Source organism: Balearica regulorum, chromosome 2 (genome assembly GCF_011004875.1).
Source record: "Balearica regulorum gibbericeps isolate bBalReg1 chromosome 2, bBalReg1.pri, whole genome shotgun sequence".
NCBI lineage: Eukaryota > Metazoa > Chordata > Aves > Gruiformes > Gruidae > Balearica > Balearica regulorum.
Genome location: NC_046185.1, coordinates 40,343,129 through 40,370,998, shown reverse-complemented (window position 1 = coordinate 40,370,998; position 27,870 = coordinate 40,343,129). Strand labels below are relative to the sequence as shown.

General features: G+C 42.9%; 2 protein-coding genes across 13 annotated transcripts in view; one reads left to right on the top strand and one right to left on the bottom strand.

Moving 5' to 3' along the window:
• Positions 1 to 21,990, top strand: part of CLVS1 (clavesin 1) — a 109,650-nt gene extending 87,660 nt beyond the window's left edge. The window contains exons 4-6 of the mRNA XM_075744018.1: positions 3,010 to 3,120; positions 4,236 to 4,471; positions 21,630 to 21,990. Coding sequence (XP_075600133.1) covers positions 3,010 to 3,120; positions 4,236 to 4,471; positions 21,630 to 21,717 — 435 coding nt within the window. The 3' untranslated portion in view covers positions 21,718 to 21,990. The remainder of the gene's footprint in view (positions 1 to 3,009; positions 3,121 to 4,235; positions 4,472 to 21,629) is intronic.
• Positions 21,991 to 26,818: 4,828 nt separating this feature from the next.
• Positions 26,819 to 27,870, bottom strand: part of ASPH (aspartate beta-hydroxylase) — a 112,405-nt gene continuing 111,353 nt past the window's right edge. For 9 of the 12 annotated variants that reach the window (XM_075744003.1, XM_075744013.1, XM_075744005.1 and 6 more), the window contains one exon: positions 26,819 to 27,157. In XM_075744003.1, coding sequence (XP_075600118.1) covers positions 27,007 to 27,157 — 151 coding nt within the window. In that variant the 3' untranslated portion in view covers positions 26,819 to 27,006. The remainder of the gene's footprint in view (positions 27,158 to 27,870) is intronic. The other 3 variants (XM_075744002.1, XM_075744014.1, XM_075744007.1) reach the window with 2 other exon arrangements.

Sequence of the window (27,870 nt, the reverse complement as noted above, 5' to 3'; positions counted from 1 at the left end):
CTGGAACTGCGCGAGGCAGACCTCCAGACGGGAGCTTTTCTTTCCAAGACAGCTCTGCTCTAATTAGGGACTTCTGCAAAATTGGTATGTTGCAGTTCCAAACAGTGTCTGGATGATTCCCATATCAAATTTCTTTGGTTTTTTTAAAAAAAAAATCTTATGTCTTTGTCCTTGTTCTAACTGACAGCCTTACAAATGCAGGTGGACTGAGAGATGAAGGTCAAATTGAGCTTATTGTGCTTAATAAGGTAAAGAACAAAAATTAGCAGAAAGTTGCACACACAAAAATGTTCTTTGGTTGTTGGTTTTTTTCCTGGCCATCATGCCAGGAAAACGGTCTTTGTGCATTTTCAAGGGTCTTTGTTCATTTTCAGGGGTACCTTCAGAATGAAAATAAAACAATTGCCTTTAAATAAAACTGTTATATGAGGGGCTTTCCTGTAACACTTAATCTACCAATGTACCAGACAAAATCTAGTTTATGGACTCAACAATCTATGTTGTGTGGACATAAAAGTCATCTCCTATATAGGAGAGTTCATCCGTCTCTTTAGTCAACCTTTTCTAGGGGCAGTCTGCCAGTTTAAATCTTTGGTCGCTTCCTATAATTCTCAGCATTCAGACCTTTCTGGATAATGTGGTGTCATTAAGGCTGGTCAACATGTTCTAAAAAAACCCCATGTTCCCCCACAGAAATGAAGTCTGACTGACATTTCTCACTGAAGATTGTTATTAGTTTCATCGTTGCATTCTAGCGAGCAGGCAAAACAAGTTTTCTTTTTTGGGTCAGTATAAATCTCTGTATTTTAAAGTTATTCCCCTGTCTTCCATCTCTCATTTCTTTACTGTCCTTTGCTTCAAACTCAGACTGTACCTGCTACACTGACCTGTGCTGCTATGGTACAATCTGGGATGTCTGAGGCAGTTAGCACCAAAGAGCAAAGGAGTCCAGAACTTCTGCCTTAGAGATACAGCTCCTAGAATGGCAGCTGCCTTGACAGATATAGAATTAAAAAAAAAAAAAAAAAAAAAAGCACAAATATGGAACATTCCAATATTTCTTAATTTTTTTTTATAGAATATTCTGTGAAAAGTTTTAAATCTTCCAATTTTCATTCCCATGTAGGAGGAAAGCAACTGAATATGAGAATTTTGCATGAGATGATGGGCATTTTTGGCTGTGGTCTGCTCTAACACCCAATTTTAGGTAAAGAAATCACTTTGGGCTTCACTTCACAATTCTGTTGGTCAATGTTTTTTTCTAGGTGGGCTCAGATTCTCTGCAGCTGTTTCTCAGCGCAGCCCATTTGAAGTCACTGCAACCTGCAGCACTGCAGTAGTTTATTCGTCAGATCTGTGTCCCTAAACTCTAATGAATATTTCAGCAGCAATGGAAATGCAGTTGTCTTTTTAGTAAATGAACACCTCAACAGATCATATGCCATCCTTATAAAAGCTCAGCTCATAGTTTTCCGGGATTTAAAATGGGATGACCCATTATGTGACACTGCTTGGCCTCCTGTGTGCTGGCCTGACTGCCCTCTAGGCTTGCACAGAGCATCCACTACTGAGATTTGTAATGATTTCAGGTAAACTGATGTGTCTGAGGTGTAAGTGGCTACTGTATAGCAAAAGAAAAAGGTATCACTTAATGCCTGTGGCCGCTCACAAACATTACCCACATATGGTTTAAGATGACTGCCAAGGCTATCCATGGTCAACGTTAAAGAGCAAATTTCTGCCAATCTGCCCTGGGTGGTAGGAGGTGGGTGGTGGGACGCCTACATAGTGCTCAATCTGGGAAACAATTAGACCTTGAAGCGGCACAGAAGCTATACTGAGCAGGTGTATAAGGGGATTTTCCATATCATCTCACAAATCTACCCCATATCCTCCCCAGCTGTGCTCAATCTCTGATGCTCTGGAGGAAGGTGAGAGAAAGCCTCAGGATACCCCATGCTAATTGGGGGGGGAGGGGGGGGAATGAACCTGCCTGAATCCGGAAGCCAAAGCCCTGAAGGAAGAGACCTGATTATGCTCTGTCTTTATGTGCTGAGCTGTGGGGGTTAGGAGCACAGGCAGGTTGAGAACTGCTTCACCAGGATCTCCCTTCGCAGGGGAGAGACAGGCACCTCTTCTCTCGCTGGAAGCATATTTGCACGCAGGAGCAACCGTCGTCCCACTATTTATGCAATGTGAAAAAACCCTAGGCTCTTCCCTGACTGACTGACATTTGTTAGATGGGAGTGTAGGTACAAAATACTCATCACAATATACAATAACCTTTAGAGGCACGCCAGCAACCTCCTCTTTTATTAAGCGTGCCACACCGGCATGTCCCCGGCGGGACGCTACCTGCATGTTAATGCTGAGGGTGTTTGCGCACAGCCTGGCAGCGAGCACTTGGCTCCGGCAGTTTCCATGGTGCCGTCATGGTGCGCTCTCCCTACACCTTCACTTATCAGCATTTCCCACCCATCCTCCTCCCCATAATATGCTGCTCGCTCACCCCGAAAGGTCAGCCATTGTAATGATGATTTTAGCAGGGGGGAGGCAGGGAGGCCGAAGGGTGAAAAGGTGAGCTGTGTGCAGCGATGTGCGTGGGAACCGGGGGCTTGCCTTACGCCGCACAATGAGAAATTAGAAAGCTTCCCCTTGAGGGAGCGGCGCTCATCGCCCCCCTCTCACTTCCCATCCCGGCCAAGTCAGATGCCCTGATGGAGTTAAAAATGTTCAGGCAAAGTGTCTGGAGAGCCTACTTTAAATCATTAGCAATTGATGCGTTAGTGTGTGGAGGGAAGAAGGCACTGCGTCTGCTAACAGAAGAAACTGATGCAAATGTTTCCAGGCATCTTTCTTTTTCCATTTCCCTCCTGCCCCCCTCCCAGCAAGCCCAGCACTTGTTTGCAGATGGAAAGAGGCAGACTTTTTCCTCTGACTTTCATCCTATTGACTGCCAAACTAAAGCACTGCATCTATTAACTGCCTTCCTTTTCTTTCTTTCTGTAGGACAGCTTTCCTGCTCGTTTTGGAGGAGTCCATTTTGTCAACCAGCCCTGGTACATCCATGCCCTGTACACGCTAATCAAACCGTTCCTCAAAGACAAGACAAGGAAAAGGGTAATTGGAAGGGGCCGGGGGGGGATAGGAAGCTGTGAAACCAGAGTAGCTGAGTAGCTGCCTGCTTTCTTTTCTTCTTTCTTTTTCTCTCTGCATTTTTCATATGAGCTCAGAGAATTGGTGCTTTTATTAAAACTTACAGTTTGCAATGATCTGGATTGAATCAATAACTCAGCCAGGGACCAGAAAGCTGTTATCACTAACAAAGTGTAGATACATTTTAATGGGACATGCTCATGGATAGAGAGAATTGGCAATGTGGAGGGATTATCAGGCCTGGCTGAAATCACCTGCAGTGAGGGAAACTTCAGCTCAACTCTTTTTGTGGGAGTAAAATTTCCTATTTCGTTCCTTCAGCAGGTTGACTGTTTTCACATGATGATAACTCGTTTCCACTAAAAATGCCCATACCTGAAGGCTGTTTGCTCACACTGCAGAAGAGGCAGGTCTTCCCCACTGAAACCCATGTGAAAGCCATTTGTTCTCTGCAGTCTATCAAATCACCACTGCATCATCCCTCAGGAGGCCCCAGAGCTCACCCTGGGGTGTATCTGACCAGGCAGGACAGGGGTAGTACCAGCCTGAAAGCAAAGAGGGATTAGAGAGACAAACGTTGCTGAAATAGTACAAAGTGGCGACACAGACCTGCGCTCCTGAGAAACGTCAGTCCCGGCGTGCAGGGCTGGGTTGTCCTCTCAGACATTGAGGACCTACTCTTCATATCTTCTTTCAGTAAGCTCCACTACCTCCCTTTTCTTCTCACCGCTCTTCCTACTAGCCTCTATCCTCTTACAGTAGCAATAATCAGTCATTATTTCTGACTTGAACTTTCCCTGATCTGGTACATAAGGAAGTGAAAGTGTCATGTGCCAAAAAATAAGCAAATCAGGATTTTCAGAAGTGTTTATGGTGTCATCCTAATTCTTCAGCTGCACACCCCAAAGCTAATCCCCCTCCTCCTGCCCACCTGCACCAGCACTGAGCACTTCAGAAATTCCCACCTGAAACTGCAGTGTCAACGAATGACGCTCCACGCTTCATTAATGCTGCTATCATTGTACTTTATTAAGTAAGGAATCGACGATGACTTTGAACTTTCTTTTTTCTTGTTAAAGATCTTTCTTCATGGTAACAACCTGAACAGCCTTCACCAGCTAATACATCCTGAATGTCTGCCCTCTGAATTTGGGGGGACTCTTCCTCCGTACGACATGGGGACATGGGCTCGAACGTTACTCGGTCCCGACTACAGTGATGAAAATGAGTACACCCACACCTCCTACAACGCCATGCACGTGAAGCATGCGTCCTCCAACCTGGAGCGGGAGGCCTCACCGAAACCCATGAAAAGGTTAGTACCGCCTTCAGAATCGCTTCTCACTTGGCTCTCCGAACAGGTTTGGCATAAATCTAGCAGGAAGGGCTCGTCTGGCTCGGAGAGAGGCTGTAATTTGGCAAATGTTGACGGTAAGGAGCACTTCACCCTGGACTGTGCTCACGGTGTGGTGGGAGAAAGGAAGCCTCTCAGTGGAACCATAATTACTTGTCTGATTACTGTGCAAGAAAACAAGGGGAAATTAATGAGCCCCTGCACAGACCATTACCGAAAGTGTATCAGAGGGAGATACTCTTCTGTACGGCGTAGTGCAGCCAGCAGCACCGCTTCAGTACTGGTCCTTATTACCCTGCAGTGGTGCTGCTGACCCCAGTTGTTAATGGTAAGGGTTTTGCCTCCTTGGAAATGCAGCTTTTGTACCGTGAACACCACTGCCCTCTAAAGGGAAAATGGGTTAGTGTCCTCCCGCTGCTTCTGCTCCCACTTTCTCCATCCAGCCCTGCTAAGGCAGCAGAGCTGCTCTTTTAAGATCTCTGATTTTAGATCTACTGGTTGTGTATTCTGCTCTGAATGCTTCAATTACACCTCTCGAGAGCATCACTGTCAGCAATTTGCACGGTTGTGGGGATGAGATGAGGCGGTTTGGATACCTGGCACAGGTTTGTGGGTGGTACAGCAAAGCCAACATCATCAGCAGCAGTGACGGCCCGGTTGTCCCCCCTGCAGGAGTGTAACATCTGCACTTGCCTCACCCTCCATGCCCCACTCCATGAAACTGCTTTCCATGCAGATCACAGCGATGCTTTAACTCACTGCTGCCACTTGATGAGTGCGGTGCTCACAGACACGGCGTCACTCTGTATGACAGGGAGCAGCCATCATTTTGTCACAGCAAAATCAAAGCTGACAACACAGACGAGCCATAATGTCATGCAATTAATTTTAAAAGACTTTCATCTTCAGAGCAAAAAAGAAATGCATTCTTGATTCACAGCTCCCTCCCAGGTCAGAGGGATGCCACATTGCTGCAGCTGCAAAGAGAAGCTTCGTGCTGGAAACACTCACACTTATAAGTGGCATTAAGTGCTGTGAGTCCCATGACTCGCAGGGCCACGAGACTGCAGGGCTACGACCCTTTGCAGGTTGCAGCCACGACGCGAAGAGAGGCGGCCGTCTGCACAGTCAGCAGTTCTCACCACTGACTGCCAGCAAGGCTGGGAGCCAGGACGAGTTTACAGAGCTTGTCCCAGAGAATTGATTTTGAAACAACTTTTTTTTAAAAAAAAAATTTTAGCAGTGGAACACACTGACTGCTTTTGGAAACATGCTAACTAAATATTCCATAATGATTTTTATACATATATATATATATAGAGAGAGAGAGTGTACAATCTACGTAGCTTTATAGAAAGAAATCTACAGTGGTTAAAGCGCCAGAGTGTTAAGAGCTGTTCTCAGGTAAATCTTTGCTGAGGATCAGATCCTCTGCTGCAAAGAAGGGAGGGTCTTATCGTGCTCTCAGGGGAAAACCTCAGCTTGAAAATGAGTTCAGTGCCGGAAAATCCTGCCTCAAGGCAAAGCCTTCACTAATCTGTTCACTAATACAAAAGTGCATTAATACAAATATGGCGAGTGGATGAATCTAATTTGTCATGTTGCCTCTGGGCAGACTAGATCTAACTTTTAGCCTAATTTTGTTACTTGGTGGTTAAGTGAACCATCTGATCTTGTACCCCGTGGTCATTACTAGCTGTTGGAGGTGAAAAGTTCACTGCTTCGACAGATTTTCTCCTGAGTATTTGCTTTGATTCTTCTTCCCCTGAAATTACGTTTTGACCTGACTTGAGGTAAAACCCTACGCTTGGGAAGCATAATTGTGTGCTTTATTAGATTTATTGGACCAGTTTTATATCTAAGGCCTATTAAAAGGTCTGCAGACTGCTACCAGCATTAGCTGTCTTTATACATCCCCCCTCTTCGCCTCTTTAGGTTCATACATCTGTAACACAACAAGATTCTGGCTGAGATTCCTGGATACTTCCGGGAGGTTTACAGTAAGCATAGGTGATCTCCTAGCATTAGTTTTCATCTTAAATATAATTCCCTCACAATTGCCCTATCATTTTTTTCCCCTTATTAAAGCAATTTTGCACTTCCATTAAAAATCTCTCCTCCTCCACTCACAGAGTAAAAATCTTTAAACTCTTGAGTAAATGTGGTCATTTTGTAAGCATTTCTATGCCAAAATGTTGGGTTTAACAAAAAAAACCCAGGATGAATGACCTTTTCTTTAGCACTTATGTTCCTCTGAAAGAAGTAAATAGATGAAAATTGAGCATTCTTGGGTATCTGTAATTTAAGGATGAAAAACCTTGCTGAACAATTACAGGTCTTTTCCTCCCTGACTTCCCCGATATCACTGCAGGTTTATATGCCCAGTAAGTAGCTTTATGTTTATGAGAGGTGGATTTACCCTGAAGGCCGGGGGGACAGCAGTTGCTCCCCCCCCCCTCGGATAACCATCCTGCTGCGTGACAAGGGGCAGGGTTGCTGGTTGCCCCTCCTGGCTCTGCGGCCACTTGCTGTAAAGCCATACAAGCAAGTCCTTGCTAGAGCTGCCACTAGGCCAGTGTTGTGTTAAAGCTTTCTTAATCTTGGAGCTCAATGCTGCTAGAATAGCTTGGAGTCTGCGCTGTGACCACAGGAAAATGTTCCTGTGAAATGTAGTACAAATAATAACGATTCTGAGTCAGAAAATTGTGGATCTGGCAAAGTTGGGAAGAGAGGCCTCTCTCAGAGCTCACCATCCTACACCTAGAGAGAAGCTCACACCTTTGTACAACCTACTCCAAAGATAGTGTCTAGCAATTTTAGTAGCAAAGATGCTGAGAAATCGAGATAGGAATTACAGATCTGGAAGAAAAATACCAGGAGATGGAATCAGAGAATAACTGATCAAAATACTTTTGTAGCCACTTAATCTATGTTAGAAAATGAATGCAAAGGGGAAGAAAGAGGGCATTTTCAGGATGTGATTGAAATCAGATTGGAGTCATCACCTGAAAATTAAAACAAGTCTCAAAATGCAGACCAGGAGAAAACACGGCACCAAGCAGCAGTGCGAGGGAGTGAAACTGGAGCAGGTACGTTTCTGTAGGTTGGCTTCAGGACTGACAGCAGTGCTTTAGCTCCCGTCACCAGGGCAGATGAATATAAATTGAAACAAGTTCACCTGGGAGTTGCAAGGAGGGTGAGGAGAGCAGAGAGCATATTTTTCCGGCAAGAAGCTACAGAAGAGAGAGGTTTGTTCAGCCTCGCAGAGCAAAGGTTGAAATGGATGTGATCATTCTCTACAAATACAGAAGGGAATAAAAACTGGGGAGAGAGAACAGGTATTTGAGAAAAAGGACAACTTAGACATGAGATCAAATGGGTATAACCTGACCAAAGTATACCTTGGCTGCAAATAAGGGGAGAAGGTTTGCGAGACATCAAGGGAGTGAATTAGTGAAAGAGCTTGTCAGTATGACAACCTAACTGATACACAAGTGAAAGGTCTGATATGAGGTGTCTACCAATGGTCAGAGGAGACTGGACTTGCCCCTCAAAGTCTCATTAGGTTCCAATTTCTGTTCCCCTTAACAGCAACAGGACTAGAACATTATCTTCTCCCCAGTCACAGGCAGGGGTGGTTTTTCCCTGTGACTTGAAATTGCACAAGATTTGTTCTCAAAAAAAGAGTCCTTGTTTACTTCAGAGAATGGAGGCGTTGTAGATGGGGAGAGGATTGAAAATCCTCTTAGAAAAAAAAACCTGCCACTGACTCTAGTTCACAACATGATCTTGAAAATTTTGAGATTTGAGGAGTTTCTATAATATGGAAAATCTTTAATCAAAACCAGTGCAATCGTCATTTTTCCACCAGTGGCCACACGAAGCCCCACTGGGGCAAAATCAAAACAGTGGAAATTGCACTCCCATCTGCAGCATTATCTCACACCCTGGGAAAAATCCCAGAACTCAAGTACTGTATGAACAGATGGGAAACAAAGCAAACCAGCTGATGACTCCACATAATGAGTCTTAATGGCCAGGGGGGAGGGACAAAAAAAAAAAAAAGCACAACAATAACAAAATCCATTCAGAATATATCTGTTTATTAAGATTCAGCTCAGTGAAGTTTGAAATGCGCAAGGTAATAAACATGCAAACCAGCATTAATACAGTAATAGCAAAGTCGGTTTCAATCCGAGAGCTTGGCTGTGTCCGTTTGATAATCCTGGAAGCAGCAATGGCAACGCACGCACTTCCCCTGTCTTGGGCCATTTCTTCCGAACGGTCTGCATCCACGCAGGGAGCCTGTCACTTACAAGCTGTGGGATTTGAGAGCAATGTAAATGGTGTGAAAATTCAGAGCACGGGGAAGAAAATCACCTCCCTTTCAGCTGTGGCCAAACCTTCTGTGAGCCCTGATGGTCAGAAAGGGGCCTTGGGTTGCTTTAGTCAACAGGGAGCTAACACAAAAGCAAAGCATTTGCCCGAGGCACTCATCCTGGCTTTTGTTGATGAGCTGTTGTTTTTGGGAACAGCTGGAGGTTTTATCTGGGTGTGCAGTGTAATGAATGGTGGATGGTTAAGCCTAGCAGTTAAAGAGTCAGAGGCTGCTCTCAACATATCACTGTGCCAACAGGGCACAGTCTTTTGGCCAGCCGGAGTGGGAGAAGCGTGCCTGTAGCTATTTGGGTACCTAACCGCAGTCAGCGAGCATCCCCAGTTGGAGAGATGGATTCAGTGACTGGGGAAGATGTGAAGGAGCTCAGTTCTTTGAAGAGTTTCCTTTTTCTCCAGTGTCAACCTGCTCTTACACTTGGTCCAGCAGCAGCAAGTAACCTGCAGTAGCACATTGCCTCCCTGTGACTTGCTTTTCTTTACAAGATCTGCCTTTATGCAGCTGCATCTGGGTCACTTCTTGCTGTCTGAACTTGATCTTCAGCCCAAGTGACAAAGACTGTTCTCTGCCTTTGCTTGTTCCCCATGCAGTCGCCAGCACAGCCTGGGAGCTGACTGTTCCTTCTCTGCCCTCCCAGGCATCAAAAGAGCGCTCGCTTTTAACCTGGTGCCAGTGCAAACAGGTCTGAAAACCAATTTAAAATTGCCCTGCAGAGAAAGGAAATTTTACCTAATAGCTACATATATATTCTGGCCAAACAACCTCTGCTGTTTAATCAAATTTATTTTATCAAAGTTTAATTAAGGATAACTTTAAGCAAATTTGGTGTTAAAAATTATTCTTAGGATAACATGGATTGCAAGAACATTCCCGTCACCAAGTCAAGCTCATTAAGAGTTAGGGTAAAACTTTTAAAGTAAAACCTTTAAAGTAGAGCCAAGCATGCTAATTGTGAAAATGTATGATTCATGCATCAAGACACCATTAACTTTTCCTTCTGTGAAGTAGAAACTTGAGCACCCAAAGATGTGATGACCTACCTAGTGGTTCATCAAAAGCTTCCATATCAGGCATTTTGAAAATGCAGTGAAAAAAACCTGTTGTTGAGTCAGAGCATGTGGATTTTATGTCCTAGATTAGAGCGAAAGGATTTTAAAGTACAGATTAGGGCTTGCCATTATTGCCTCCTGATGTGTGCGTTTTCAAAAGGACTGATCTTCAAATGAACTTGTTGCTGAAACTAATTGTTGGTTCTCAGAAATGGGATCCTACTCCCAGAGAGAAGGGTATCACAACTGGTATACACTAATGCCAACTGGAGCAGTTTTAGATCCGAAAGGGGCCATTCATGGGGGTGACATATGTAAGGTTTTTATTTATTCAGACTGGTTCCTCCATATGCCCAGCTGGGCTGTACAAGGCAGACTTTTCTAGTTGTTATCCTTGGAGTGACCTTAATGTTCCTTTGCCATATGTTTCTGCTTTTATGGGTCATGTTTAATGCCGGTTCACAGTCAGCACCAATTTACTGCAGAAGTAGTAAAATACCAGCAAATAAAAATCAGTATGAAAATGTGTGAAAACTTCTCACTGCCCATGGATGGCACCTGGGTTGCTCTGCTTGTAGCTGGGGTGCATTTCCACATGTGCAGGGGAAAAAGGGAAAGAGTCCATGTTAGCTTTCAGTTAAAGTAGCTCTATGATATGAGACACCTACGGTGCAAGACTTACATTCACATTTTATTAGGAATTATTTCAAACAATGGAGAATTTCTGAATGCTTCTGTGGAAATGCTTCCCCCATATGCATATTATGAATGAGTCATGTCTTGATAGTAAAGCAGGTGTCCCAGGAACATGCATACCATGTAATGTACGCATTATCTAGCAACGTAGATTATTAGGTGTTGAACAGTTTTATAGCTTTTGACTGGAATTCTGCTAATATAAAAGAGAGAGAAATGGAAAGGAAATGGTGGATCTGTCACGTTAGCAGGTCCTGGGGAGGCTGCAGGGGAGACGGTACAGAATATCATCAGGAGGCAGGAGTGAGAGAAGCCGAGGAGGAGATCAGAGTCGCCATGGCTGAACCAGGACAGGAGGGATGTGTAGCTTGGTCCTGGGGTTTCCCTGGGACAAGACAGGAAATTGGTTGCTCTCTGAGGGCAATGACAGCGTGGTTTTCATCTGTTTACAGCACTCAATTACCAGTGATGAGTGCACGGGTGCACAAACACAGGCTGGAGGTGGGAATGGCAGAACCAGTGCTGTTCAGGCTGCCTAAAATATTGCATTGTAAATCATGCCTTCAGCTGGCTATAAATTTGCCAAAAGTTTAGTAGTTTAGATTAGAGACATGACACTTAATAAAACAAATGGCTTTATACTGCTTATGTCTTTTGCTGCCCTGTGAAAAATCCACCTACATCTGGCTGAGTTACAAGCCTTTGAAAAGGCAATTCACACATGCTCTGTAGAAACATATTTAATTTTAGCATTTAATGACCCTAAGGATTGCCTCATGCTTTAGCTTGGTCTCCCAGAATAAATAAACTTGTGCAGCTTGGGTTGCTGGTTCAACACCCACAATGTGCATCTCCTGTCTAGGCCATGGGGTGCAGAGGGCTTTTGTAATTACAACTTTCACTTGTGATCGCAGCAACTTTCCTTGCACTAGGCCAGGCTGTAGCAAGACACAGAGCTGGGATTTGGCAGACTGATACTCTTATGGCTGCCTCCTCCCCGTTGTTGGCAGGAGAGTTGGAGAGATGAGAATTCAGTAGTGAACCCAGATGAGATACTGGGAACTGGGGTCACTGGGATGGGAGCCCCAAGGACTGGAAGCAGCTGGGCTAGGAAGCACACTTAGTGGGCAAGCAAATGGGGATGCTTAGGGGGATGGCTGATGGAAACCAGGAATGACTCTTTGGTTAAGCTTGTTGGGTGCAGCCCCAGAGAAGCGGCTCCTGCTCTTCCTCTCTCCCTGAGCCCCTGTGTTGGCCTGGCAAGTCGCTTAAACCAAACTTCACACAGGTGGTGAGATTGCACGTTGCCTATTTTCAGCCTGCCAAGCTGTAGACTCTGGGCTCTAATTTTCAGAAATACTCAGCGCTCACGTGAAACAGAAATCAATGGGACATGTTCTTTGAACACACAGGCTGCCAGGTAATGCTGAGCAGTCTGCAAAATTGGACCCTCAGCACTGGGAAATGTGCACCCTACATTAGGGGAATACTTGGACCCTAATCTTACTGTGCTTCAGCTCTCCACATGCAAAATGGAAATAAAAAAACCCCCTCACAGTCGTGCTATGGCAGCAAATGAATTAACATTTAAGAGGCACACAAGTACTGCGCTGATGAACTCCACAGAAAAGCTCAGGAGGGAATTAACAAAGGCTATCTTCAGAGCAGGCTTGGAACAATATGCAGCAAATGTGTCACAGAGCCACATGCTGAACCACTAGAAGAAAGCAAAATAAATAGCCACTTACTAGCTCAGCACTATCTACCCTGAGCACTGAGGGAGGAAAGAGCCCTCCAAGAAAGAACAGTGCATGCTCCTGGGGATGGAACGCAATGCGGGGGTCACAACTCCCACATGCACCCAGCCAAGTGTCTGCTGCTCCCACAACCTACATTTTAGCTTTTCCCACTGTGGTGGCATTTGACTTTCTAGCCTAAACAGTATATCTGCAGGGTTGCTTTCGTGCTGCAGTGCTGTTGTTGCTAAGGACAGGAAACTTCTGATGTAGGACAGGGGAGTAGGAAGATCGACACCCTTTGCTCTGGGGGGTCCATCTTCCCTGTTTTTGCCACACAGAATTGAAAAGACTATCATTTGGTGGCAAACTTTGTTGGGATACTGCAATGGGACCAAAAAAGGCATACTGAAGGATGCGGCAAGTGTAAAGGACTGGAGTGTCTCAGCAAAGGCATTGAAAGCTGTTGGGCTAGAGGTAGCGCTTGGTGGGCAAGGAACAGGGAATGAGCAGGAAAAGGGTGAATGGTGATGACAGGAGTGTGTGTGTGTGCTCATGTGCAGTATTCATAAAGTGTGAGAAACAAATTTTTTTGGCCAATTACTTGGCCATTACTTGCACTATCTTTTCTTTGGATATCATATCCTACACACTTTTTAGCAGCTCCTGCCGAATCTGCTGTAAATTGCTGCTGACTGCTGCTGCAGTGTCATCTTTATTTGGCCTCGTGACTAGGCTTACCTTTTGATGGGTGACATATTGCATCCCAGGGGATTAAGGATCTTCCAGGAAATCCTGTCTTAAGCAGGTGCTCCTATTCCTTCTATTGGAAAAAAAGGTGTGTAGAGGGGTCAGTCTATATCAGGGAGAGGAAATGAAGTGGACAACTCCCACCCACGCCTTTCCCCTGCCTTGGACTTTGGATGTGACCGAGGCAAGATCTTCACACAGAAAGTCAGAAGCACTTAGGAGGAGGAGATATCAGGCACATCCATGCTGATAAATGAAAAAAAGACCAAGGTGTGCACCCTAATTCCAAGGTTGGTGACACAGCCTGTCTGTATTGCTCAGGGATAGCCTCTGTTAGAGGAGTCTGGCTGCATTTGACACTGTCCTGCACGACATCCTTGTCTCTAAATTGGAGAGACATGGATTCAATGGATGGACCACGCGGTGGACAAGGAATTGGCTGGATGATCGCACTCAAAGAGTAGTGGTCAACAGCTCAATGTCCAAGTGGAGAAAAGTGACGAGTGGTGTTCCTCAGGGGTCGGTACTGGGACCAGCACTGTTTAACATCTTTGTTGGTGACATGGACAGTGGGAGCGAGTGCACCCTCAGCAAGTTTGCCGACAACACCAAGCTGTGTGGTGTGGTCGACATGCTGGAGGGAAGGGATGCCATCCAGAGGGACCTTGACAGGCTGGAGAGGTGGACCCGTGCGAACCACATGAAGTTCAACAAGGCCAAGTGCAAGATCCTGGACGTGGGTCAGGGCAATCCCAAGCACAACTACAGGCTGGGCAGAGAACCGATTGAAAGCAGCCCCGAGGAGAAGGACTTGGGGGTACTGATTGATGAGAAGCTCAACATGAGCCGGCAGTGTGCACTTGCAGCCCAGAAAGGCAACCGTATCCTGGGCTGCATCAAAAGAGGTGTGACCAGCAGGTCAAGGGAGGTGATCCTGCCCCTCTGCTCCACTCTTGTGAGACATGGAGTTGTTGGAGTGAGTCCAGAGGAAGGCCATGAAGCTGATCAGAGGCCTGGAGCACCTCTCCTATGAGGACAGGCTGAGAGAGTTGGGGTTGTTCAGCCTGGAGAAGAGAAGGCTCTGGGGAGATCTAATTGTGGCTTACCAGTACCTGAAGGGGCCTACAGGAAAGATGGTGAGGGACTGTTTATCAGGGAGTGTAGTGACAGGACAAGGGGTAATGGGTTCAAGCTGAAGGAGGGTCAATTTAGATTAGATGTTAGAAAGACGTTCTTCACTGTTAGAGTGGTGAGGCACTGGAACAGGTTGCCCAGAGAGGTTGTGGATATGGAACCAAGAGAGGTTCCACTCCCTGGAATTGTTTAAGACCAGGTTGGATGAGGCTTTGGGCAATGTGGTCTAGTGGAGGGTGTCCCTGTCTGCAGCAGGGGGGTTGGAACTAGATGATCTTTGAGGTCCCTTCCAACCCTAACCATTCTATGATTCTATGATGTGCCCTGCGCAGTGCCTGGTTCTTGCTCTCCTCTAGGTCTCAGTGGCCTTAAGGCATAAGACTGCATGTGCCATGCCAAATACTAAAGCATTTCCATATGTTTTCATAGTTCAGTGTCTGCAGTAGGCTGAGAGCTGTGTGACAGCCCACCAGAGAGCTGTTTTTACAGGAAGTGCCAAAGGGTATGCGCTGCATCCCCTGGGGTGTGAGCTAAGGGACGGGTTGTGACAGGGTGCACAGCCAGCCGGGCTGTGGTCAGAGCCAAATGCAGTGCAGTGTCATCCCTACTGCAGTGTCATCCCTACCGCTCTTTGCTGCAGACCCTGCAGTGAGCTGTGCCCAGCGTTTCCGGAGGGCAGAAGTAGCTGGGGGCAGCTGTTGGGAGAAGAGGGGCATGGAGATTGCTGGTGGGCTCAAGGAGGACGAGGGGTCTTGTGCTGGGGCTCACTCTGTGGCAGTCGCCTATTATTTGGAGCTGTAGATGCATTTGCAGAGACTTCTTCACACAAGCAGTTAAGCACAGATCTGGGGCATGGTTGCCCCTGGCTTAGATGTGCCAAGGCACTACTCAGAGATCACTCTCTAGGATGCGCTAACCACAAGTGAGAAAGGTGGTGACTGCTGCCACGGTGCCCACAAACCAGCTCCTGTTTGGGAAGCGCAGAAGCTTGTCACCGGTGCCCTGTGGGCTAAGCACTGGGCTGGCAGTAAGGTTAACCCAGAGTTTTCATGCTCCTTTGCCCCCTGACTCACCACATTGGTGGACCATTTAACCAGTTCAGCTGTGTCCCTAAACACGGATGCTAGTTCATCTCTTTGAAATGCTGCAGTTGGTGTATCAAAGCTGTTCCTCCGGGCAGGTCTCTGCAGCATGGCACTGCCCTGTCTTAATGCAGAGCTGTGCGCCAGCACAAGTGCAGAAGCTGCAGAGCTGCATTAGCAAGAGATTTCAGCAGGGCTTATTAGCCTGGGCAGAGCACCACATTTCATGGCTTCTGCGCTGGAGCTGTGCACTGCTGAGCAGAGCTTGCCTGCATCTGCCTGCACCACCTGCATCTTCCAAGGCGCCTTCCCCATGCATTTCATTTTCAAGTGCTTTAAATACTAAAAGAGTACCTTTTACCACAGTTACTTCACACCTGCACATCTGCATTGTTTCTGTAATACTGGCTGAAAAAAATCGTTGTTTTTCCCACCTGAAGAAGACATACTCTTGAGGTGTGTTGCAGAGCACACTCTTGGGGTGCTGTACCCTCTTCTGCAATCTGACGGGGAGAGAGGAAGGCAGAAAAAGAAATGCCCCTCAGACCTTGTCAATACAAAAATTCATGGGTATGATTTTAAAAAAATGCTTATTGTGTTCTCTAAAGGGAATGAATAATTGGGAGATGAACAGCCCTGACGTGCTGGTGAAATGGGAAGGGAAGTAGAGGTAAATGAGCAGATGTGAAGTGAGAGGTAGATGAATAGAGTCACACAATATGATCTGATTGATTTGCTGCAGTGTGTCACTCAGAGCTTGAAGCCTCCTGCACTTGGGGAAAAAACATGCCACCCTCCTCCTTGCTCCACAAAACCCTCCAAAGGAAGCCCAGCACAAAAGTAATATGTCTTTGCTACTGTGGGCTGCAGCACATCAGCATCACTGGGATAAAAAGCATAAAATGAGGGATCAGAGAATTGGAAGATGTCTTTTAACGCGAGCATGCCGTGATACTCTGGCAGTTCCTGTTAGCTCAGTGCAGGATTTTAGTATTTTATTTTTTTTATGGGAAACAAAAGTGATACCCAACAGATGTCAGTTCTTGTGAGCTGATTCACTCCAGCTGTACTCTGACAAGAACCTTCTGAAATCAGTACAGCTAGAAGACCTTCATCCAGTTTTCTTACATGGTTTTTGACTGAATTTGAGGTAGTTGCATTAAAATGACCACACACACATAAAGCCATCTGCTCTCTTAGATATTGATTTACATACCTATGCCATGCTGTCATTTGAAATATACGGCTGACCTGCTGGAGAAACAGCTGGATAGTGTTGATTTTCCAGACTTCCAAATATTCTTGCTGAACTAAAACAACCATGGGGGGTTTGATTGACGCCTTAAATGGAGCACACTCAAATGGTACCTTCACTTCAGAAGTGAGACTGAGAATTCATTTCTCTTTCCATTTTCATTTTACTCTCTTAAGCAAGGTTAAATAGCCTGAGAAACTACCTTAGAAAAGTCTACGGGCATTGACTTGTCTGTTTCATTACTTCAGACTTAGCTCCCAGCCCACAGTGATCACATCATTGTACTTTTACAGGAGCTAAGTCTCCTGCATGTATCACGTTAAAGAAAGATAAACATGGGATCTGCCAGCTCCAGGCCTTACACAGTAACCTATCTGTGTGATACAAACAGTTGTCTACGTGTGTTAAATTTTAACTCAACCAGATCCTCCATAACCAAGCATCTTCCAAACTGGTTACTGAGGGTTTTTATCTGAGAAAGGAGGAAAGCCAGAAGGCTTTGATTTCAAGTATACTCATTTATAATTCAAAGTTGCACACACACAGAACACATGCCACATTTCAGGTGAGTATTGAAGGTAATACAGTGTGAGGCAGCTGTGGCTATGATATGTAGGAAACATTGCCTCATAAATCATGGAACCTGTCCCCCCGGTGTTAACAGATGACAACTCAGAATAGGGACCTGAATGTAGGTAATCCATGAATCATATGATATGACAATATGTTTAGAACAGGTCAGATGAATTGCACCCTGAGAATGTCTATTCTCAGGTCTGTCTCAGAATGTCTCTGCCATTTATAGCACAGAGTGACCATAGATATCTGATGGTGAGACGAATCACAACACAAGTGACTAAAATGTAGTGATATGAGGAGAAGGCCAAGGCAATTAACTGTTTCCTGCTCAGATGATTGCTTCATATCTGGCCCCGGTCAAAATGACTTGGGCATGTTTTGAACATTACAAACTAGTTGCATTCATCCTGCAGAAACAACAGCACGGATTAGGCTCTGCTGCCTAAATATAGGCATCATGTATGATTTTAGGCACTGTGATGTCCTTTTGGCCTCCATTACGCCAGGAGAACATAAGTCCTCTGTAAGTCTTCTATAAATCCTGGGTCATAACAGGGAGCCATGGAAGGTTGTCACTGATACCCTAAGGTGCCTTAAATGGCAGTAGGTGTCTACATTTAGCAGCTGAATGTCATCCGCACTATCAAAGTTGACACCCCAAAGACATAATGAACTTTGAAAGGAAACCATTGCCCTGTCAGGATAGAGCAACATGAATTGGGATGGTTCTGTGAGCACAGAAGCACAAAAAGGTTAAGAAAGGGACCTCTGGAGATCACGGAATCATTTAGGTTGGCAAAGGCCTTTAAGATCATGAAGTCCAACTGTTAACCTAGCACTGCCAAGTCCACCACTAAACCATGTCCCTAAGTACCATCCCCTGCTCTGGGTCAGCTAGAACGGGTTGCCCAGGATTGCGTGCAGCTGGATTTTGAATAGCTCTCAGGATGAAGACTCCACAACCCCTCTGGACAGCTTGTTCCAGTGTTTGTCCGCTCCCACAGTAAAAGCATTTGTTCTGACGTTAAAATGGAAGTTCCTGTATTTCAATTTGTGCCTGTTGCCTCTTCTCCTGTCACTGGGTATCACCGAGATGAGTCTGGCTTCATGTTCTCTGGTCCACCTCATCAGGTATTTATACACGTTGATATGGAAAGGCAGCAAAATAAAAATGCTGTTGTCTGGTGCCATGAACTTCTGCTTGCCATAGGGTACCAACAGAACAGCATCCACAGGACCAAAGCTTAAACAAGCTTGCCAAAGAAGGAAAGTTCTGTAGTGCTCATTTATGATTTTACATCAAAATAGCTTAAAGTGTTGTGCAAGAAGGTTTTTTGATGATTTTAATGCAAAGATGATTACAAATTACAAGGACTAGTCAGGACAAAGGTACTTGGGTGCCTGACTGCAATTTAGTTTTCAATAAGATAGATTAAAGTGGAGCTAGATACCCAAACACCTTTCAAGAACCACAATCAGATTCTTCTTAAAAATTTGAAATGTGATTGTAAAGTCCTGTGAAGAAAATGTTAATGTAGTTAAAACAGGCAGCAGTACTTTTAAAACAATAACTAGTCTTAGCCCTAGGTTCAATACTACAGTCAGCATACAAAAAGCCCTAAATAGTGTGCAAGCTTGCACATACCTAGGATATGACTGCTTTCCTGAATATGTTAGGCACACAAAAGCAAGATGAAACCAACCTGTAGAGTGCATTTTTTTCAAATAGAATTTGTCTTATATCAATTTCTACAACCATAAAAAGTAGTTGCTGGTCAGCTGAAAATGTTTTCTGCAATGGTGGCCTATTGCAAATCGTCTTTTCTCTGTCATTAAGTAAAGTATAGCTACGAAAGAAATATTCCAGGGTGTTCTGGGACAGGAAAACATAGCTCTCACGCTGAGTTGTTACATTAGATTGTGATCTCCATTGATATATATTGCCAAAATGCTTTTCTGAGCTTTTATGTTTTAATATTTACCATAAATGAAGAATATGAAACAAGTATTTTAGAATCTTTTTGAGAATTGAGTAATTTTCTTTTTTTTCTACATAAAATTTATTTAAAATTTAAATTTACATTTTGTTTAATTTAAAAACAAAACTGGAAACATTTTTCAGCAAATGAAAAATGGATGCATTTGGAAAATGGAAATCCAAACACAACAGCAAGTCCTTTGTTGTGGTGTTTTAGAAAATAGAGATGATTGTTCAAATCATTACCGTGCCCTTCAGATAGGTAACCAAACTGCTTATTTTAGGATAGGGGGCTAAACAGCTTCTAGCAGAAAAAGAAAAGAGAAAGAGATTACTGTTGCTGCAGAGCTTGCAGATACTAAAATCTCAGATACTTCATGTTTTTCAGAATGGCTGGACATAGCATTTGAATCATTTGGCATCTTGAAATTGGAGGTCAGGTGGGCTGCAATGCATTTGCTTAATGCTCTGGCTATTTTGGCTCTGTGTAAAGAGCAGCAGCATGGAACCTGCATACAGAATGTGGGATTACGTTGCTCCCAGCCTGGTGTGCATTTGAGTACCAGTATGGGGTATCTTGCTGTTAGAGATGCAAGAATAATTTTTCTTTTTTTTTCCTGTGATGAGGGCAAAGATAATCAGCAGCAATCACAAAAGGCAAAATTGTGAGATTTTTCACATTAGACTTAGAGCAGAAACTTTCTGCTGTATGCTGGCAAATGCTGCAATGGATCTGCGACTTTTTTGTATTCATCTTAGGGCAGTGGGTCAGACAGAAAACAAAACATTGCTGACAAGTATTAGTTAGGTATTATTTAATAATAATTTAATCTGGTAGTCCAGAAAAGAAAATAAAAAACTGGTGATATGATTTCAATCCATTCTGTATCAGTTTGGAAGCCACATGATTGGTTTTTGCTGCCATATGCTGGAAATATGTCAGTTGACATTTTGCATAATATCCTGAATCAGCTGCTTTTCTATATTAAAATGTAGTCATAAACATTATGCATGTGACATTATTGTAAAAAATATACAGTGAAAATGTTTGAGCAAACATATTTTCTTTGAAAATTTTGGCATAAACCTCAAGGTTTTTATCTCTCTTTAGAAATTATGTTTTTTTAAATGAAAATTTTTTATTATGCTTTAATGAAAGCTCCAGGTATAAGAATAAGAAAAATAATCACACAAGTTATTCACAGTTAAGGTATTCAGCCCTGATTAAGTGCTGCAGTACTAAAGAATGCAATTTATTAATGATTCGTATCAAAAGAGAAGTGATAGCTAATCTCATGAAATAGCTAAGGCTTAAACTGAGGTTACCAGAATGAACAATGGGGAACTACAAACACGTCCTGTAGGGAATGAGAGCTACCCCCCAATTCTAAAACTATCCATGAGAAAGCTGGCTCTTTAAAATGCTGCTATGCAGTATGGAAATGCTGGGGCTGGATGATTCTAATCCTACTTTTGAACAAGTTCCCTTTTTAAAAGTTCCCAATGCACAGAGTGATTTTGCTCTGAAGCTCATTGCCCGTTCCAAACTGGGAGGCAAATCCTAGACCAAACCAGAGAAAACGGAGGATAACAAATCTCTGTAACAATAAACTCATCAGTTCCTCCTTTCATAGCTCAGTGAGCAAATGCTGGAGCACACAGACCTCAGAAAATGAAAGTGTCTTGAAGCTTCCCACCAGTTTAAGCCCATTCAGCTTTTGTCACTGTAAAAAATCATGATGCTCCACTTTCTCTAGTGTTTATGCATTTTTTACATGGGTTTTATTTTGTCTATTAGCAGCAAAGAATAAACTATCCTTCCCACCTTGAAGACAGAAATGAATTTAAAAATGGACTAGCCTTGTATAGATCTCCTTCAAGGGTGTAGACAAGGAGATAAAGATAAATTGCAGGACTGGGCACACCAGAAGGTCCCTTGTGGTCATATTAGTTCTGGCTTCTTCATTGATCTTGGGTAACTAACTCATGGAACTTCTGCCCCTTAAGCTCCTAAGTCAGTAAAATGTGTTATATCTACTTGTCTTTCTCAAGATTTGTAACAAGCAAGACTCACTTGTGCAAGCACTTGTACAAATGACTTTGCTTGTGCAAAGCATTCCAGCAAGCAGTGGCACAAGCAGTTTTGCCTAGGAAGATGTTAAGGACCAACATATCTCATGGCATCTCAGGATCAGGCCTTTAAGATGGTGAGTGCGTTCAGCATTATGGATAGTAGCTAGGCACTAAATATTTTGAAAGCATTTGAGTCATGCAATGAGTCACATCCCTGTTCATATTCAAAGGAATGCTTCTCAAATTCCTTATGCATTCCACAGAAAAGAAATAAAAAGCCATAAAAGTGAAAACGGACAAAAGAAAAATCATGAAATGAAGCAGAGGGACTCCAGGAAGGTGAGTGCTCCTGCAGCAGCCTTCATTAGCATGCGTGTCTTCTTGCTTTCAGGTCCCAGTCTGTGGTGGAAGCTGGCACGCTGAAACATGAAGACCAGGGGGAAAGCGAGAACACCCAACCGCTGCTGGCCCTGGACTGAGCTCCCGCGTGCCCAACACACACAGATCCATTAACAGACTTCCACCCTACCAGAAACCCACAGAGCACACCACACACACACGCGCACGCGTTTTGCTTGAGAACAAGTCCTTCATGTTTCCTGAGCAAGTAACAAGTCTCACCAGCCATCTGTCCGTGCGGCCAACGCTGAACAAAAACTGAGAAATTTCTATTGGCTGTCCATATACAAAGAAATTTTTTTTTTTTTTTTTTTTACTTATGACATTAAAATACTGGAAATTATGGGACTGCATTCTCTGTTCAAAGAAACTAGGGTGTGTCAGTAGAAGTTTTCTTGAAGCCTCCGGCAGGGATGCTCGATTTCATAGAAGCAAAGGTTAAATGTGTGTTAAAGAAAAACATCTCAAATTTAAACTTTGCACTGTAATGAGCAGTTTAATCTGGCTCAGAGGGCAGAAACAGTAGCATCTACAGGGTGCTCAGTTTTACAGAAGGATTTTTGCATTAAAAAAAGAAAAGAAAAAACATCGGTGCCAGCATAATGCCACTCAACATGATACTTTGTGACTGCCTCATCCATGCTGCTTATAGGGGGGTTCCCTTATTTCAGTATCAAGCAAAAATTACTCTTAACTTTTGAAGCCCTTATAAAACTGTCAGCTAAGTGAAATGTGCTGTGTGGGCAACAGACGCACACAATTTGAAATGCAATTATTTAATTTTAACGATGTGTTTTTCCACAGGCAACTCGGGAGCCTATTAGATATGTGTGTGTGCACGTGTGTGTGCGCATGTGTGAAGGCGGGGGTGTGGTAGGGAGACCCATTGGACACATTCACCAGTGATTAATGGTTGAATCCATTTCATTTAGGTCACAACAGCAAACGAAAGCTCTGAAGAGCCATTTACCCCCTTCCCTCCTGCAGTCAGTGAAAGGTGTAGCCAGAAGGGTACACTGATTGCAGATGCAGGCCATGGATAAAATAAAAAAGGAAAACCTAGAATTAATTATTCAGTACAAGCTTCTGCTAGAAGGAAATGTGAAAGAATAGAAGAACTGAAATGCCAAAGATCAGTTTGTTATTTCTCTGTTTGCTCTAACTGCAAAGAGAGTCCCATCCCTTCATTGAAACAGCAACCGGATTAAAGAAATAAAAGAATGAACGTTACCAAATTGTATGTGCAGTGACTTTATTTCCTAAAATGGTTACAACCACTGTACACACCTTTAGTCTTTAATTAAACTGCCATACATTGACAATTTACTAGAACAAGCGGCTGGCAACAACATATCAAAGGTAGCAATGTAAACCATATATATAAAATGAGATGATAATGGACACAAGAGTTTTTAATGTGCCTCTGGAACATCCACTGAATTCATAAGTGATACGCTGAAGTGATGATCTAGTTCAGCTGGACATGGTCAGCCCTAACAGACGGAGTAACAAAATACTGCCTTTATCTACAACAACATTTCATGCCCGCACAGGGCAGAAAGGACATCCTGCCAGATCCTATCAACACACCTGGGATTTACCTCCTACTGTTTGTACAGAATAGCCTCATTCAGACTAACCTTCTTCTGCAGCAGCGTGTCATTGATACAAAGCCTGGCCTCCGTGATAGAGAGCGAGTCTTTAAGGCAGTGGATAGTCCCAGCAAGGCAATACAGGAGTCACAAAAAGAAGCTTGCAGGAACATTAAACAAATAAGACAACTGAGCCCGTTTATCTTTGGGATTTCTTCCATCCCCTCCTCCGGCATTACCACCTATTACAGAAAACTAGGATGCCAACTCGTGGTAACAGGACACAGCTCCCTTCCCTTCCCTGGGCTCATAAAGACTCACAGGCATTTGGATTTGTCACAGAGAACTTTCTTAAAGCAGAAAGTAAAAAACCAAACAGACAAAAAAAGACAGACATTGGCTATTATACTGCAGCATTAATGAAAAAATACTTTGGTTTACAATTTTTCTCTGTTAATACACTTACCTCCACTGTCATTGAATCTTTGTGATGACCTGTTACAATCACTGTTCATTCAAGTAGGACTTGTTCTGCCCAAGAAGTGCAAATATCACCGAAATCTAGTCCTTGAGGATTAAACCTTGCAGAAGATTAGAATTATTTATTTTCTTTAGCTGTGACATGAATAAATACATATAATGTCTTGTATATAACTGTACGATGCCTGTATTTAACTGCAGGATCTTATACAGACACTGTGTTTGCAAGCAAAGTAACTACAGGCAGGAAGGAATTGACCTCCTAACAGCGTGACAAGTACGTACTGCCTTATAAACAAGAGACTATATCGCCTTTCTCTGTCATTTCCCTCTGTAAATAAATCTAAAGAAAAAAAAATATTTAAATTGCAATGGTTGTCCCTTTAAAAACCATTTCCATTCACTTCTTCCAACATTCCAACATTAAAAAAACTTTTTCAAGAAGAAATACCAGTTGGCAAACAGGAATACCTAAAATAATATACCACTTATTCACTGCATAATTTCTGTAGTTTGCTGTGTATATATTCCCCCCCCCCATGTATATAGCTAATCCAGTTGCGCCTAACAAAAAAATATGCTCTCAGCTCTTTGACAGGTAGGCACAGAGTAGCTTGACTTCAGTGTTGCAGGAGCTATTTGTAATACACCTTGTCATATTCAAGGCACTTAAGATTTTAAATGGCCAATACGTCACTACACAATTTAATAAACAGTGCTACTCCGGCACTCGCACACCTTAGATAGATTACTTTTATCTATTTGCCAATAGATAAAATCATTTGTAATCAAAAGTATGAGACTTTAAAGGAACAATGAAACAATCTGAAGGACGGCATGGATTTTTACAAATAAAGCTCCAAAGGTTTACCAGTCCTTTAGTATTTACTCTGAGGTATAGAAACTAAAATGCAACATTAATAACAATATTCCTAAACCACAAATTTGGGTTTAAACAGTTCTTGATTTCTTCCTGACAAACTATGTCTTTATTTTACAGAATTACAAAATAGTTTATAATTTGTACTGTTTGATCACTTTACAGAGATACAAAATACAGCCTCTGATTAAACAACTACCAGGAGATTTTTAAATCCTTTTTTACTATGACCCCCCACAATAACGAGTACCTTATTTCCAGTTTTGCACATGATTCTCCTAAAGCTCTCCAAAAATGTTTTTATATTTTCTTAAGCATAAAACTTATAAATCTTTTCAGTTTTCACGATGATTAACTGCAAATTGTTACTTTCTTGTATATTGTATATAGTCTCAATGTTAGTTTTGATACAGACAACACATTAAATCCTAATTATCATCGCCGTCTAAAACTGACACTTGATCAAAGAGGGTTTATCAGTTTAATAGTCAGAAAGGAAATTAAAGTGCACACCTCCAGAAACTGGTTATACTAATTTATGGTGCAATCACCATGTGTTACATGGCATTACAAGATTCAATTACCTAGTAAAATACAAAATCAGAAAAGTATTCAGTTTATGGGAATGCAAAGCTCTTATCTGTATTTTACTTCCAACAAATGTGGCGTTCTGGTCACGATGCTTAGGTACCATGATGCGGTCTCTGCAGTACAAAACCACTGAGCATTGCACAAACAGATGACTGTTCAGTGTCTTTTGGACAACAAAGCCAAAGCCGTGGAGACTTAGTAATCTCAATGTCTCCTTGCTTAGTGTTTTTGTCTCGCAACCCTCGGTAATGACGCCACTGCTCTTGACGAGCCCTGAGCATCCTAGCGCACCTATCCACACCCAGCTGGTTTTGCAGGCCAGCCAGCCATAATCACCATCAGTATAACCTCAGGTCTCTCTTTCCTGTTAGTGTTCTCAGAAGTTAATAGCGGAAGGTCCTGCACTCTCCATCTCCCATCAAACAGTACAGAACTCAAAGATCAGCCAACTGATTAAACATCCAATCAGTTTTCTCTCTTGAAAAGAAGGCCTTTTTACCATACAGTAAATTCTATATGGCGAATACAGAGTATACTGTAAACAGTACTAGGATAAGACTACTTCAGCATTGTGTCATGCATTTCAAGACAAGGAAAACACCATTAGTTCAATTAAAGGATCATTCTAGCACTCTGTAGGACGCTGGCAGCAGAAGTTAATGCAAGTTAATAACCTGAAGCTCTTTGTCTACTCTACATTCTGGCAGGAAACCAAGTCAGACCTTGTCCTTCTGCCCAAAGCACAAGAAATTATTCATATTTTTTTTCTGCTGAATGACCACCCAAGGGCAGCCTAGAAGGAGCCCCTGGAAGGAGGTGCCCCAGACGCTTGCTGGGTAGAAAATGGATATTGCAACACAAGCCTTTGTAACGATAGGAGAAACAGCAGTTCACCACATAATCCTAAGAACTGTCAAGCACTTGACGATCTGAGCCTATAGATGTCACATTTGCTCAACATCTTCCCAAATCACATTATCAAACTGAAGGCTTCCTGCTAACTATTTTGTTTTAGAAGAACAAAGCTTCACTAAGTAGCTGATTATGCAAGGTTCTGTTTGCATTTCCAGGAAGGCAAGAGAAGGCCACACTTGGCAAAAATGAATTCTGTTCATATATAGTGTTTTCCTTTTGCTGATAGCTAAAAATGCATTTATATATATATCTCATTTTTTTAAAAAATAGTGGTTGATTAAAGAAGATTTGTTCATAATTATGCTAGAAAAATACAGTTACTCAGGTAGAAAAAAATACAAAAAACACATAACCCATTCACATTATCTACAGTTGATTACATAAGGACACGATCTATGCCTAAAGCAGCTAACATTACAACTGCATACTGATTTTCAAAGTTGGTTGTGTGCACATGTTTGTAAATATCTTACATGTTGTTTCCCAGATAAAAGCCTGGGCAGTATTTCCTGGATACAGAATCACAATCTTGTGCCTGAACGTGGTCAAGCAGGTGACTGACCGGTTTTGTACACATGATACAGGCATGGCAAAAACATCTGCACATTCCTCAGTTTGAAAATCCAGACCTATTGACTTTGGCTGACAAGATTTGTATATTCAAACCTGCAGCCTGAAAAACAATATCTATCAGTGCTGTATCAGTATGAAACGAAAACATGGCTTTTTTTTTTCCTTTTCTTCTTTTTTTTTCCTTTTTTTAAATCAAGTCCTCTGTGATTGTAGAATGTCATCTTTATCTCTTCTAACCCTTACAATACTTGTAGTCTTCGTACGTTGGATAAATTAGTCCCAATGGCATACTCCAAAGGGGTTACAGCTCCTATGCTCTTAACATCAGAAGGAACCCCTTAAATAGCAGGAAGGGTGCGTCTCTGTTGTGCTGTTAACTCAGGGTGCCACACATCCACAATGAATATCAGGCGATAATTTTCAGCATCCTGCCATACTTCATGTTCAAAAGAGTCATCAAATATAAGAACTTTCCCTTCTTCCCAGGTTCTGCAACACAAAAAATAACATAATTTAGTGTAGTATTTGAAGTGCTGTGGAGCAGGCAAGCTATATATCAGCTCTGAAGATGCTCTTTGACATACGAGAATGATTTAAACAGTATATATTGCACAGTCAGGATTTCACTACCCAATATAAAGAGATTGGAGTATCAGAGTTTTAACTGAAATAAACTACAGAAAGGTCAGTCTAATGGATGTTCATATCACTGAGGGAATTTTCCCCTCACTCTGCATAGTTATGCCCACATACACATTCAGACACTTACAATATTTATTTATATATTTTTAATGAGTTGAGTCCAATAAGCAGGGAGCAGGTATAATACTGGTGTAGTAATCAATTCTTCTTTTTTAATCAGATACATACATAATGGGTGATGGAAACTGAGGGAATGACCAGTAATATGGTCATATGCTTTGAAAACAAATGACATTAAATCAATCGGCTTTTTCTAAAAATCAGAACAACAGAATTAGGCCCTGATCATGCTTAAAATTTCAGAGATATTAACAGTTTTTTCCCATAAATCCATTCAAAGCACAGAGCCTGAAGATTTTTCTTCAGAGGAAGGTTGCAATGCCGTTGCATACACTGGGTTAATATACTGTTAAAGCTGTACTGAAAGGATGAGACCATATAACTTAAAGCCCCTCTGCCTGCCAAGTAGTGCTTAGGCAGAGCACATGACAGAAGGGAGG